This window comes from Venturia canescens, chromosome 2 (assembly GCF_019457755.1).
Source record: "Venturia canescens isolate UGA chromosome 2, ASM1945775v1, whole genome shotgun sequence".
Classification (NCBI taxonomy): domain Eukaryota; kingdom Metazoa; phylum Arthropoda; class Insecta; order Hymenoptera; family Ichneumonidae; genus Venturia; species Venturia canescens.
Window position 1 is genome coordinate 28,440,936 of NC_057422.1, and position 14,730 is coordinate 28,455,665.

At 36.4% G+C, this 14,730-nt stretch overlaps 1 protein-coding gene across 2 annotated transcripts in view; it reads right to left on the reverse strand.

Moving 5' to 3' along the window:
* The window catches only part of fu (STKc_STK36 domain-containing protein fused), a 316,353-nt gene that overhangs the window by 145,786 nt on the left and 155,837 nt on the right, over nucleotides 1-14,730 (reverse strand). For both annotated transcript variants that reach the window (XM_043413204.1, XM_043413205.1), the window contains one exon: nucleotides 8,680-8,824. In XM_043413204.1, the coding sequence (XP_043269139.1) occupies nucleotides 8,680-8,824 (145 nt within the window). The remainder of the gene's footprint in view (nucleotides 1-8,679; nucleotides 8,825-14,730) is intronic.

Genomic DNA, 14,730 nt, shown 5'->3' on the forward strand with positions numbered 1-14,730 from the left:
ATGAACGAGCGACAGACCTTGAACATCATGTTTACTGGCGAACAACGCAGTGGCCATTGGGTTGTGCTTGAGGCAACAAATAATTTTGTAGTGTCACAATATAATGAGATTAAAGACGTAGTAGAAGAAGAAACTGCAGCGGTTATAGATAATCGAAGTTCGTCTTCGTCATATACAGCGTTAATGAATTTTGATTCAGAAAGTGTCGTTCGCGATAAAAAAATGGAACAAGGAAGTTATGAGGTTGAAGGAATACCAATGTTCGCGCAGATGGATATAGCATCCACGAATCCTGAGGCACAAAATGATGCTTGCAAAAAAACAGAGGAAAAGGAAAGTGTGAAGACAGAAAAAATATCACCATTCAAAGCGTTAAATAAAAGAGATGGAATGATGAGTAATCTGGAACAAGAAAGTATGGAGATTAACATACCAGAATTCGAGTCGTTATCTTTGGAAGATCCATCCTCCATCGAAGAGCTAGAACATGAATCGATGCAAATAAAAAATCAACCGACACAAAACGAGTTGAACAAAAAGGATATGTGGATAAGCGCACATTCTTCAGGAAGACCAAAAAGACTTACTTGTTACCATAAAAATAGTACTGAAATATTGAAAGATAACAGCCGTGTTTATGATTTCCTGGGTAGTGACAGCGAAATTTCTGATAATGATTCAGTATCCAGTTGTAGTGTAAAAGTAAGACAGTCCCGGAAGCGCAATAAGAACAGATTTGCAGTCGATTCAAGTTCTAAGAAAGATAACAAAAGTTTTTCGGTATATATAGGTACTTATCAAATAATTTCAGCTGATTTGAAAGATAATTTAGGTTGTTTAGATAAGGATATTATAAGAAGCACCACTTCAAGAGTCATGTTAAAATTACTAGGATGTACGTGTACGCTAAGCTTTTATGGAGAACTCCGATTTAACGATAGAGACATTGTATTTTATGCGCGGTGTAAGCGACCTGATCACCAGCAACGGTTCAAATATCAAATTAATAACTATCATCTACCTACAGCTGAAATTGTTATATCAAGTGATGCTAAGATTAAATGCGTTCATAAGAAAAAATTGGATGCAAACGTTTTCGTACAGGTGAGAGGATCCAGACGTCAACGTATTGCGGAAATTTTGAAAAACCGCAGAGCGATTGATTTTTTGGATGATTTGCAACTTAATACTGATCAAGCACTCAAAAACGATGGGCACAATCAAGAATTGTTCAAGCTAAATACAGCTTAAAAAGTCTTGTCAGAAGATAGATGTAAAAATCGTTTAACATTGAAATCTCGGGACCTATCGGACTTGTTCCAATTAAAAATCGAGCACGACGAAAGGCGTGATCCATTTTTAAGATATGTAACTCTACCCATGAGCGTATACATGTACACAGCTGAAGATTTGAACGTTGCAGTTAATGAAAATTCAATAATTATCCACTTCGATGCAACAGGCTCAATATGTCGGAAACCAGATAACTATAATTGTAAGAGAATATTTTATTACTCTCTCGTTGTAAAGCTTAAGGTAGAACTGTTACGGGTAGCGCAGATGATAACATGCGAGCATACGGTAGATTCCATAGGTAGTTTTTTAAGAAAATTTAGGAAATTTGCAGAGCGTGAGGTAAATAAATGGCCTTTAGTAAATGCTGTCGTTATCGATTGGTCTTGGGCTTTAATAAAATCAATCTTGCTAGAATGGAATGGTATGGATGTTAACACTTATCTCGACATGACATTCCAGTGCTGTTTAAGCGGCAAGGATTTGATAAGAGATAAGACAATAGTGAAAATATGTTTTGGACATTTCATGAAAAATGTATCCAAAACCATAAATGAAAAATTTCCCCAATACAAACATTTTAAGGCACTACTTATGGAATGTATGGCACTCCTAAGTTTACGTAGAACATTGAGTGAGTTCACTATCGTGTTCAAAAATATGTGTTCATTGTTACTAAGCAAACAAACATCGAGAAATAGTCTGACCGTTTTGAAGAACTTGACTAATAGAGAAAATGTAACTCGATAAATTAAAGATTACGACAATCTTGAAATGGATGACGAATTACATTCGACAAGGGATGCAAATGACGATGCTATTTACAGAAAATCGCCATATTATAAAATGTACATCAAAATAATGACACTCATGGAGGTTGAAATCGAAAGAGAGGGAGAAAAAAACAAAATCAATAAAGTCAAAAAAACAGAGAATGACTTTTATGCCCCAGAATTTATGGAACATGTCGTTAGGAAATGGATACCGTATTCCATTTTTTGGAGCTCTATGGACCTAAATGTGTTACCTACGAGTATCTCGCGATTGAGCAATGCATATTCGGAAAGTTCGCATAGAATCCTGAAGGAGGTGATCTTGGAGAATCTGACCCATTTATCAGTCGCTGATGTGGTGTGAAGATTAGATATCAGACGGCAGAGGACAATAAGCATTATACAGTTGAATGCGAATGTTAAAGGAACAAGAAAATCACATCAAAAACCAAAATATCCGCAAACAGTCGATGAAGAGCGTTGGGGAAGGAAGAAATCCCAAAAGAGAGCAAAAAATTGCTATGTAAAAGGGAGGCTTCTGAACGCAATGTATTTAGAAGCGGAAAAGAATGAAAAATCGGCGGAAAAACAGGAGAATAAGCGAGATGATGAATCAGAAACTGAATACGCAGAAGAAAAAACTAGTTTGTTATGCGAAAATAAAAGAGCGGGTAACTCACTAGAATTTGAAGAAGTGCAGAGTATAGGAATTCATGAAAGTAACGAAGAATTTTTACGATTGGAAGTAAAAACTGATGACCAAACATTGTGCGATCAGACCGAGAAGTTTTACAACGGTCTAGTCAAAAGCTGGAACTATTATGTGAAGTCCAGTTCCTGTCTTGTAACAGTTTGTCGGCATGAAACAAGCAAATCATTGACAGTTGAAATGTTTCAAATTACAGCTAGAGAGTTTTCAGCCCTCCGACCCCGGAGGTGGATAAATGGAATAGCGATTGATGCCTTCCTGGCTTCAATCGTTGATGATTGGTCAGATGTAATGTTTATACCCACAGATGATACAAGGATAATGCTTGTCGAAAAAAAAGAATTGGTAGCCGAAATATCTGTTCAACTGTGAAGAAGATTGAAGGTAAATTATTGATGCCTTATTTACTTGTCGATCATTGGAGGTTATTTGTAGCAGATATACCGCAAAAACATTTGATGATGTTAGACCCATACGGTAGTGATGACGATAAGGAGCGAGTCATCAAAGCGTTTAAAGATTTTCTTTTAGAAAGGTCCAAAGAATCATCTAGAGGCACATCGTTTTACGATTTGAAGGATATTGATTGGACGGTGCAGGAGATCGCTGAACGTCCATTCCAATCTTATAAGGATGCATACAGTTGTGGAGTATTTGTTATGTACTATGCAGAATGCTTAGGTAGTGGTAAGCCATTCAACTTTGAATTTGACCCGGAGTCCTATCGTGCTGAAATTGCACAAAATCTGCTTTTGAAATCAGGAGACATGGAAAATATTTGTCTGCATTGTTTTGCGCCTTTGAAAAATGACTCAGCGATCTGTAAGATGTGTGAGCGCAAGAGTCACCAAGCTTGTGTATTCAAATCGAGTTTAGTAACTGATGACGAGGAAAAGTCTTTGAAACAGCGTGCTAGAAAAAATCCGAAAACTGAAATAGATTATTTTGTTTGTAGATTATGCTGCCGTAATATGAAAGGATCTTGAAAACTCCATGAGTAGTGAAAAATTAGTGCATCTAAAATGTATAGGGTGAGGTGGCTCTAATTTTTCGAGTAATTTATGCAATATATATTTGGGAAGCAAAATTGAGAAACCAGATATGCACAATTAGTAAAATCGTTGTAATTGTAACGAAATATTGCTAAAAGAATCCAGAAGATGATCACGAAAAAGGTGCTGATGGTGATTTATTAAAAAATTACGAGGGTGTAATATTGAACAACCTTTGTGTCTTGTTAATATGTCACGATCGGTTCCTAAACAACGTTGATAACAGCAAACGGAAGGTATAGTTACGTTTATCAGCGAATCTTGTAAGAACATATGAAGATTCAATCGTTCGGTGAAAAATAGTATGTAATGGCAATAAATCAAGAGCCAATTAAGGACTGAGCTGAAAATTTTAGCAGACAGGCGCAAGAAAAATAAATTAGAAAACAAAAATAGGAGTAGCATTTATTCGGTCATGTTGTACTATGTGACGAAATGATGTTGAAGAATGCATCGTAGCATAGTTGTAAACTAGAGGAAATCTTTCAGAGAACAAGTTCTTCTGTTGAATGCGGTGGACGTACAAAAATGACTTGAGAAATAAGTAACGTTCTTCCAATAAATTCGGTGGAAATACAAAACAAATAGATAAAGTTAAAAATTACCTTCCATTCGATGTGTTGGAATTGAAAAAAAAAACTAGCTTAGAAAGTAATATGTGCCTTTCCATTCAGCTCGGTGAGAATAAAAAAAAACGTTGAAGAGAGACCTTGCTATTCAGTTCAGCGGAGGTTAATTCATAAACTCTGTAGTTTAAAGTATTCTTCATACAAGAAACGTCAAGAGGAGAACCCTTTCATTCAGTTTGGTGAAAGTCAAGAAATAGTATAAAAAGTAACTTACGTCTTTCCATTCGGTTCGGTGGAAATAAAAGACAAAGCTAGACATAACGTCTTTCCATTCAGTTTGGTGGAAGTAAAAGACGACGCCTGAAGTAACGTCTTTCTATTCGGTTTGGTGGAAATTAAAGACAAGGCCTGAAATAACGTCTTTCAATTCAGTTTGGTGGAAGTATAAGACAATACCAGAAGTGACGTATTTCCATTCAGTTCGGTGGAAAAACCCAAATAATAGATTCATTTGGAAATTTCGCTCTTCCATTCAGTTCAATGTAATAAAAAAAAAACTAACGTAGGAAGTAAGTTGCACCTTTCCATTTCAGTTCGGTGGAAAAACCAAAATAATAGATTAAGTTAAAAACGTTCTTCCATTCAATTCAGTGTAATAAAAAAACTAACTTAGAATGTAAGTTGCACCTTTACATTCAGTTCAGTGGAAATACAAAAGTGAATTAGAAAATAAGTAACATCCTTCGGAGCAGTTTGTTCAAGGTAAAAATATGGTGAGAAAAAAAGGATGCAAGTGGAGGATTGTATTTCATTACTGATCGAATTCTATGATTGTGGATAAATGTTCTGTACACGAAGAGACTTAAATTTCAGACAATCACATGAAGTTGCCTACACTCTCAGTTTGATGCTTACTGAAAGTAATTTTTACACTGCCGTTTTAGAAGGGCATCGAAAGCATAAAGATATTTTCCATCAACGGTAAATGAGACATGTGAAGTGGTATGTTTCCTCAAAGGATGTGCATCGGGTTGGGATGTTCGAGTACATTGAAAGATTTCAGAGACGCCAACGCTTTTCCAATTTACTTTTAACTCATTTCTTCATAAATAAGAATGACCCCACTGGAGTTCTCGAGCCCTTAGTTTCAATAACTCTCATCCCTCAATATGCAATATGTAGAAAAATGTATAGCTACAGACACTCATCTCCAACGATTGTTTGTGTATATCCGAGCGATTGACAAATTCCTAAAGCTCTTCTATTTTGAATCGAGGAGAGTGTCAAAAAAAACTGGTTACTATTACTCAACCGACTCGCATGAAGGTATTTTTAAATAAATATTCAATATTGATATCGACAGGAATTTAAAAATAGCTAACTACTTTTCAATTTATGTATGAGCGGTTTTGTGCAATACCAACAAAGTTCTTCAAATCAAAGTATGTGCAATAAAGAAAACGTTACATTACCATTGAAGTATTTTTAATAGCACCTCTCCATCAACCGTTGTAGACGTTAGTCTAAGTTAACAAAAAGGATTAATATCAAGATGATTTTCAATCAATATAATTGATGAACCCGATTGATACTGATAGGTTTGGACGATTCGATACTTGCTGAACTTCTGAAGTAATTGGAGGACAACAAATGATGCAGTTCTCATTTCATAGAACTCTAACTTGGTATATAGTTGTGCTACGTGTCAAAATTGGAGAGTATCAGATGTATTTAAAATACAAGATTATGAAGATATAATAAACCTAGCGGAAAAATACATAAAAATTTCCACCCCCGGTTAGGGTGTCTTGTGGTAATTTTTTTTTGCTCACAATTTTTTTGATATTACTCCTGGACTCCCCTGGCCGCTCTATGAAACAAAAAAGATAAGAATCCCCAATCAACCCTAGTAAAGAATCTCGTAAGAATTTTCACCTCCGGTACGGGTGACGTCCGGAAATTCTTTTTTGTTCACAATTGTTTCGGTATTACTCCTGGACTCCTTTAGCTGATTTATGAAATAAAAAAGATAAGAAACCCAGATCAACCCAGATGAAAAAATTTGTGAAAATGTTTACCCCCATTAAGGGTGACATTCGGCGTTTTTTTTTACTGCAATTTTTTCGATATTACTCCTGGACACCCCCGGTCGATCTACGAAACAAAAAATATAAGAATCCCGAATTAGCCCTGGTAAAAAAATTCGTAAAAATTTTCACCCCCAGTAAGGGTGACTTCCGCCGATTTTTTTTTGTTCGCAATTTTTTTGGTATTACTGCTAGACTACTGTGACCGATCTATAAAATAAAAAAAATGAGAATCCCCGAACAACCAGTGTAAAATAATTCGTAAAAAAATTTTACCCCCTGTAAGGGTTACTTCCGGCAATTTTTTTTTGTCCGCAATTTTCTCGATAGTACTCCTGGATACCCCTGGTCGATCTATGAAATAAAAAATATAAGAATCCCGAATTAGCCCTGGTAAAAAAATTCGTAAAAATTTTCACCCCCAGTAAGGGTGACTTCCGCCGATTTTTTTTTGTTCGCAATATTTTTAGTATTACTGCTAGACTACTGTGATCGATCTATGAAATAAAAAAGATGAGAATCCCCGAACAACCAGTGTAAAATAATTCGTAAAAAAATTTCACCCCCTGTAAGGGTGACTGGCGGCAATTTTTTTTTGTCCGCAATTTTCTCAATAGTACTCCTGGACACCCCTGGTTGATCTATGAAATAAAAAATATAAGAATCCCGAATTAGCCCTGGTGAAAAAATTCGTAAAAATTTTCACCCCCAGTAAGTGTGACTTCCGCCGATTTTTTTTTGTTCGCAATTTTTTTGGTAATACTGCTAGACTACTGTGACCGATCTATGAAATAAAAAAGATGAGAATCCCCGAACAACCGGTGTAAAATAATTCGTGAAAATTTTCATCCCTTGTAAGGGTGACTTCCGCCGGTTTTTTTTTTTACTATTTTATTTGTCCCAGTTTTTGGACATCTTTGGCCGGCTCATGAAATAAAAATGATCAGAATCAAGTTTTTTTTTAACGATTTCGTTGGAGTCCAACGTTGCGAACTTCAACGTCATCTGTTGTTGTCGTCGTTTTTATTCGCGGCGAACTTTTTCTTCGTGTTCCCGTCAAGACTAACAGCGGCTAACGCTCGAGTGACATCATCGTCACCTTCGAGTCTTCTTTCTTCCTTCAATAAAATCGTTCTAACAGATAATCAAGGGTTTGACTTGCTTCACGTACACTGTTCCACGTTGTTTGGAGAGCGTTGTACTTTGACGGTAGACTTCCGAGAACCTTCGCCATGATGGCCGTGTCCGAAACCGCTTCTCCCAGATCCTTCAGCTGAGACGCCATGTTTTGTACCCGAGAAACGTATTGTACAACCGACTCGCCTGATTCCATCCGATGTCCATGAAATGCTTGTAGCAGTAGCATCTTGTTCGACGCTAATTTCTGCTTGTGAACTCTCACCAATTTGTCCCACATTTGCTTTGCTGTGATACAGTTGAGCAAACAGTCGAGCTGGGAATCTTATATTGTCGATAAAACTATGCACATGGCTGTCGCGTCGTCTTTCACCCACTTTTTGGCTTCGGCTGAGTCTGCGTTTGCCGGCATGACTCGCTCACCCGTGTTGATGTCTTGAACTGCGTTCGCGATAAGTATCAAATTCATTCGAAAATTCCACGCTTGGAAATTCGAGCCATTAAACTTTTTGATGTACTTTACAAGAATTGATTCCGCCATTTCCGTTCGATTATATTTCCGTACGCGAATACTGGTGGACTACAATGGCGACTACGTGTTGACCACCAATAAAGAATGTGAAATAAACCGAGATAATCGTTTTCTCTCTTTTCCGCACTTCGATAGTAGTGTTACGTAGGCTGCTTGCCTGGGCCCATAATCTGTTGAGAATTATCGAAGAGGGGAAGAATGACGACATAATAATCGATCGAGAAAGAATAATTTCATTTGATACAAAGATACACGCTGTGCACGTTTCGTATACAACGGTCAGGGAATCAACTGCCCGAGAATTACCGGTAACGCAAGTCGTGCGCACTGATGCCTTAACACTAAGTTTTGCTTACGCATGCGCGGTAAGACTCTCGGCATGTGAAAACTTCACATCTCAACAACTCAAAATGGCTGAAAGTATTAATGGTTCGCACGTTTTTCGGGATTTCACGAATTTTTCGCTGACTTATTCAGTGGGGAATACTCCATACACCAAAAGTATATAATAATTCCAAAAACATTACCTGCAAAAAAGACTTGCAAGACGGTGAAATAAATTCAGGCCATTTGACTGTTTCATAACGTATTAATCGAACTAAATGAAGTATCGACGTAGCCTGAAACGGTGGAGTCCCAACGATTAATTCGTATATTATACATCCGAGAGACCTGCAAACAAATATAATGGTAAAGGCTCGTTTTAATAGTAATTTATGGGAAAACAAACATTAGAAAACAGGGTACGATATTACCGAAATTGTAATGAAAAGGGTTTGACCGAATTTTGAAGATATCCGCACGCAAAGACATTAACCCGCCGTGTACACATTGGGTCTTTGAAGGAACAGTCGAAATTTCAAACTCGAAATTCGCTCTTACAAATAGAGAGTCTAGGTAGTACTGGGGACTGAAGGCCCAACGAATGCCCGAGTCTGGCAGTTTACCTACAAACACCAGTGAGTAAAGGTCCCTTCTGTTCCCTAAAAGGGTCAGTGTTCACAGCGCGTTAGTTTTCGCAAGTAAGTGAATGGCGTTATATACTGTAACGAGATTTTCCCAGAAGGTACGATCTGTCCCTTCTCTGTTCATTCACCTCTACTCGCGCAACTCTCCGGCTACGAGAATAAACTGGGCGCCAGCTACAAAGTACCGCCGAATTACTCGGCTTGTTTTTTGCTCATTCTCGAGTGCTCGAGAGACACGAATAACTGAGGACGGTCCGACTACTCAGCTCAGACTGAGATACAAAAGGTAGAGGGGCGGATCCATGGGGGTAAGTAACAATTTCGCAATACAAAAAAATAGTTGACAAAAAATTTAAGATTCGGAAAAATATCCGCTATTTATTCACAAGTTCAAGAGAAAAAACTATACAAAACAAAAGAGGTTTGATCGCGTCAATTAAATTTGAACAAAATAATAATCCGGACAGAAAATAGTAATTTTATTTGCCATTGGCCCTATGTACCGGCAGGTAGCTAAAATTTAGTACGCGGCCTACCTGAGTTCGCAACGTAACTAATCGACATCAGGTAAATCCCGATGCGATATTTCGATCGCAATAAACCCTAACGTAAAACGAGGCGACGGAAATTCCGAACGATAACAATAACGTGAACCTCGGCCACGCGAAAGGGAACGCCTAAGTTTCGCGATCCCGAATGATATACGAAGGTAGTGCGAAAGGCAAAAGATGTCAAGAGACACCGTAGCGGCTCGACGTCAAGTATTAAAAAAAAAAACGAGAGTGTAATAGAAAAGTCAACGCGAGCCCTGCCACACTCTTATATACGCGAATATGTCGATTTATGACGTCATAACGTTTTTCGAACCGTTCTCACGAACAAACTATTGCAGTTAAAAATCTGAAAATTGGTGATGATTTTTTTTCGATATTTCTCTTTCAATTGATCCCTGTCTCAAGTAAATTTGTTCATTCAATCCCGAGATATGATGATTCAGGCGATTCAAATCGAGTGTTTCGGTACGCTCTAGTCGCTTGGAGTCAGAAAGACTTAAGTAGCGTTTGCTTACTTTTAGACATACGCCCTTTGCACGAAACGTGACTTTTGTCCCGTTTCGTTTCGCCCAGTCCACTGAACGCACTAACCCCTCTACTCTCTCTCCCACTCGTAATTGCGTACCTGGCGAGAGAACTATACATATATTGTAACGATACGTTTGTGCTTGTGCACACCGTCACGCGTGGATTCGAGCAATTCTATGTCAAGAGACTCGGTAGAGTCTCGGGACAAGTACATTGACAGCTCTGTCGTCTGCTGGCCTGAGGCTCTCGCCGAGTATACTTTCTCTGAATAAAACGATTCGCCGTGGTGGGGGTAAAATTGGCATGTCATATTGTTCAAATACGAAACTCATAAGTCATCTGAGACTTTGAAAATTGAACTGGAGATTAATTAATAAGTTCTCTTTCGATTCCGCGCAAAATGAGCATGATCGGTGGCGTAATTGTTGAGAAAAAACTTTGCACGGGCTCAAGATTATGCAAAAGTTACTGACACATTACGAGTTCGACGTATACGTATACGCGTTTTGACGTGAGTTAGTGGTAGTAGAGTTGTATCTCAACGCATTCTGATTGGCTCACTCCATCTGACAGACCACGTTTAAACTCCATAAACGTATCCACGGTCACACTCCATGAACGTAACCACGCTCAGACTTCGTCCTGTCAGTTTTTGATAGCATCATGAACAAACGTAGTTTCGACATAATAAAGTGCGGTCTAAATTCAATTTTAAAAAATGTTTGTTGTTTAGTAGAGTGCATAATATTTATTATTTTAGTAAAAATAGTGATGTGGTGTCATAATATTAAGAAAACCGGTCTTTTAGTGAATTAAACCGGTATAAAAGCGGCCGCGTAAATGTAGTCTGTGATCCGTGTGTTTTTGGGTGATGCAGATTTTATTATTTCGTTCGATTGGAAATAAGTATTAATTCCTTCAATTGAACGAGTGTGCGAGGGATATTGTCCAGTGTAAATATATCGTCAGTTAAAGCATGGTTATATGTCATGTGTGTAATTAGATTATGTATACGAGTTCGCTTTGATAGTTGTGTGTTAACGAATCAGCCGGCGTTTGACGTTACGAAGGCGCGACAAATGTAACGAACGTCCGTATAGTTGGTAAATAATATAAACTTTCTAAGTCAAATCAGTTAATCGAAAAGAGTTCTAAAGGTTCAAAGTTGTGAGGAAAAACGTGCGTCAACCTATAACCTCAAATTTTCTTTTTGATCTGAAATGACATGGTTGATAAATAATTAATAAAACAAAAACACACGGAACTGTTAGTATGATGTTAGAAACTTCAATTGAATAAATGTTTTCTAATTTATTTCTTGTGTCATCATTATTTTTGAATATTCCCATATTTTGCTTCCTATTGAGTTTGGCTCTGCTCTATCCGATCCTTGTTTTGACTCCATCGGTTTGCAGCGGATGGATACATATTATTAATTGGTTTCCTAATATGTGTCCTATGATTGTCTAATATTTCTTCATGCTGATTGTGGTAACGTAATTCAAGTGGTTTCCGACTATGATCATCAATCGCACACTTTGTATATCTGATTCTCAAAACAGTTTCTGGTGTTGATATAAGTGTAGTTATACTTTTTCCACCTGGTCTGACGAGTAATAAATTTTGAAACTTGTTCCAAAAAGTCTTAGGATGTTTTTTTTGCTGATAGTATGAAAAGTTGAATCTTCTGAATGCGGTAGGCAAACACAAATTTTGACAACAATACTTATGAAATAACGTGTATGTTGAGTATTCCTACTCCGCAAACTGCAAATGTGGAATTATTGGTGAAAACATTCATTACGATATGTCTACAGTTGCTCAGTTTTGGATGCGATTGAGTATAATGCCTGCCAACATCATGGAAACCTACAGAATTTCTAAATGTTATATGCGCTATGTCATTTTAATGGAACATCATGACTTTGAACAACTTTTCACTATAATACTATATAGATTTGGATCATTGAAATACAGCACAAATCTGCAAACTATAAAATTTATATACTTTGCCATTCATTTTACTTTTTGACTCTCACTGCAACATAAATATGAAGTGAAAAATTCATTAGAAAAGTCTTCAGTTGCTCATTTATGCTTTGAAATTTGATTTGAAATTGCTGTTTTCCAAACTCATTGCGCAGATACATTGAATTGCAGCAGATAGCTGCGAACTTTAAAATTTCTGTGGATAAATATATGTGCTAAGTATCACCTCCTATCTTTAATTATGGTAATATTGAGTATTCTCACTTTGCAAACTACAAATGTGGAATTATTAGTGAAAAGATTCATTACGCTAAGTCTACAGTTGCTCAGTTTTGGATGCGATCAAATATAATGCCTGCTAACATCCATGGGAACATACAGAATTTCTGAATACAATGTTCGCTATGTAATTTCAACATAACATCATGACTTTTACCAACTTTTCTCTATAATACTATAGATTTGGATTATTGAAATACAGCAAAAATCTGCGAATTCTAAAATTGATATACTGTGTCACGCATTTTACTTTTTAAAACTAACTGTAACATATATATGAAGTAAACACTCATCACAGAAGTCTTCAGTTGCTCATTTATGGATAGATTTTAAATTGCTGTCTTCAAAATTTATTGCGCAGATACATTGAATCGCAGCAGATACCTGCGAACTCTGAAATTTCTGTGCATAAATATGTGTGTTAAGTATCACCCCCTATCTTTGATTATGAGAATGAGTAATAGAACTTGGTTTAGTAAGTTTTAAAGTATTTCTTTTTAAATACTATTGAAGTTTGTATTACTGCGGTATGAAGCGAATACCTCCAAACTTTCATATTTTTGTGTCGCAGCATGTGTGCCAATCATTTAAATTCTTTACTCCAACCGTAACATGTAATCTCAAAAATTCATCACAAACGTCTTCAGCTCCTCTAAATTCCTAAATTTTCCGTTTTCTATTTTATTCTGAGTTTTTAAACTTTTAAATTCGTTCCTGAATTCTCCTGAAATTGTTTTTCGCCAAAACAAATGCAGATACCCTAAACGTCTTTGAATTCGGTTGCTCTGTTGAATTAAGTACGCTCAGTTTTTTTTGCTTCTTTGAGTTCTGACATAATAAATGTTTCCGGGTGCCTTTTTTCAGCAACTATCAAACTGGATAATTGGATCTCAGCGGCCACTTGCAAACTTTGGAAATATATTTCATCGGGGACACGTTTTGAATGACACGAAAATGTCTAGATTCAGAATGCAAAAGCAACATTTAAAAAGGGCCAATTCTGTTGGATTTGTTGTGTCTTGAATTTGATCTATCTTTCCTCTTTTCCTTTCTTTTTCCTAACGTTATCAGCCGAAAATCATATCTCGGCCCGCAACACGCATTGCTCCATGTTCTTGAGTTCCCAATGGACGAAACATATTAGAAGACAAGGAGAAAAATCACAAAAGTCCAAGACTAAACCTCTATCGAAATATTTTCAGTACAATTTCGACGAAAAATAGGTCTTTTTTCGTGAAAACCAACGTTATACGCCGAAAATTATAAACAATTCATAGAAATTTAAACTAAAATCTTACAGTCATCTGAACATAAATAAGGATCTTTTGAGAAAAAAGACGTGATATCAAACCATAAACTTCCCCTAGGGAAAAAAAAGGTTGGGACAAGTACATTGATGGTCCCTCGTTTGCTGATAATTCCACCCATAAAAAAAACTTTAAAAAAAAATTTTTTTTAATTGTAAAAAAAATTATTTCATAAAAAAAAATACAGAACAATTCGAAAAAAATTTTACAAATCTTGAAAAAAAATATTAAAGCAAAAACTAATCTGTATCGATTTTTTTAAGTGTCAAAAGAATCAAATAACAAGTAAAAAATAAAAAACCGAAAAATTGGTCTTGAAATCATTTTGGAAACCGATGCCTCATTCTTCTTATTAGATTCGGACAGCTAAATCAACTGAAAAAAATGTCATCTAATTTACGTGCGGCATTAAAATTTATTATATTAATTCGAGGCCAAGTATTTTCTAATGAATTGAAAAAAGTTACCACTTGAATTACGTGCAGCATTAAAATTTATGATATCAATCGGTGGACAAGTATTTTATTAGTAACTCCAAATTTTGACATTATTAAATTCTTCCAAGAAGCTTTTAAATCCAAAAAAATCACATGAAAGCTAGTCATTTCTTACTCTATGGTGGCAGAGACTTATAAGAAAATCGACTCTTCTCAGACTTTCAGGATCCTCTGGTATTATTCACAAAATTCGACGTCGATTGGATCGATACAAATTATGTTTAAATATGTGTTAAAAGTACTTGTCCGGCCCATCACTATTCATTCAATAAAGAATCAATCATAAAAAAACGAAATGGCACGGCAGAATCTCGTTAAAAGTTTGTTGAAATGCGATTCATTATTAATTTAATGTTCTTAATAATATTATAGGTTAGTTCTTATTCCGAATGGAACTCGTTCGCTGGAAGAATAAGTGGGAAGTAAAAATTGCCGTCATCGAATGTAAACTGCAGC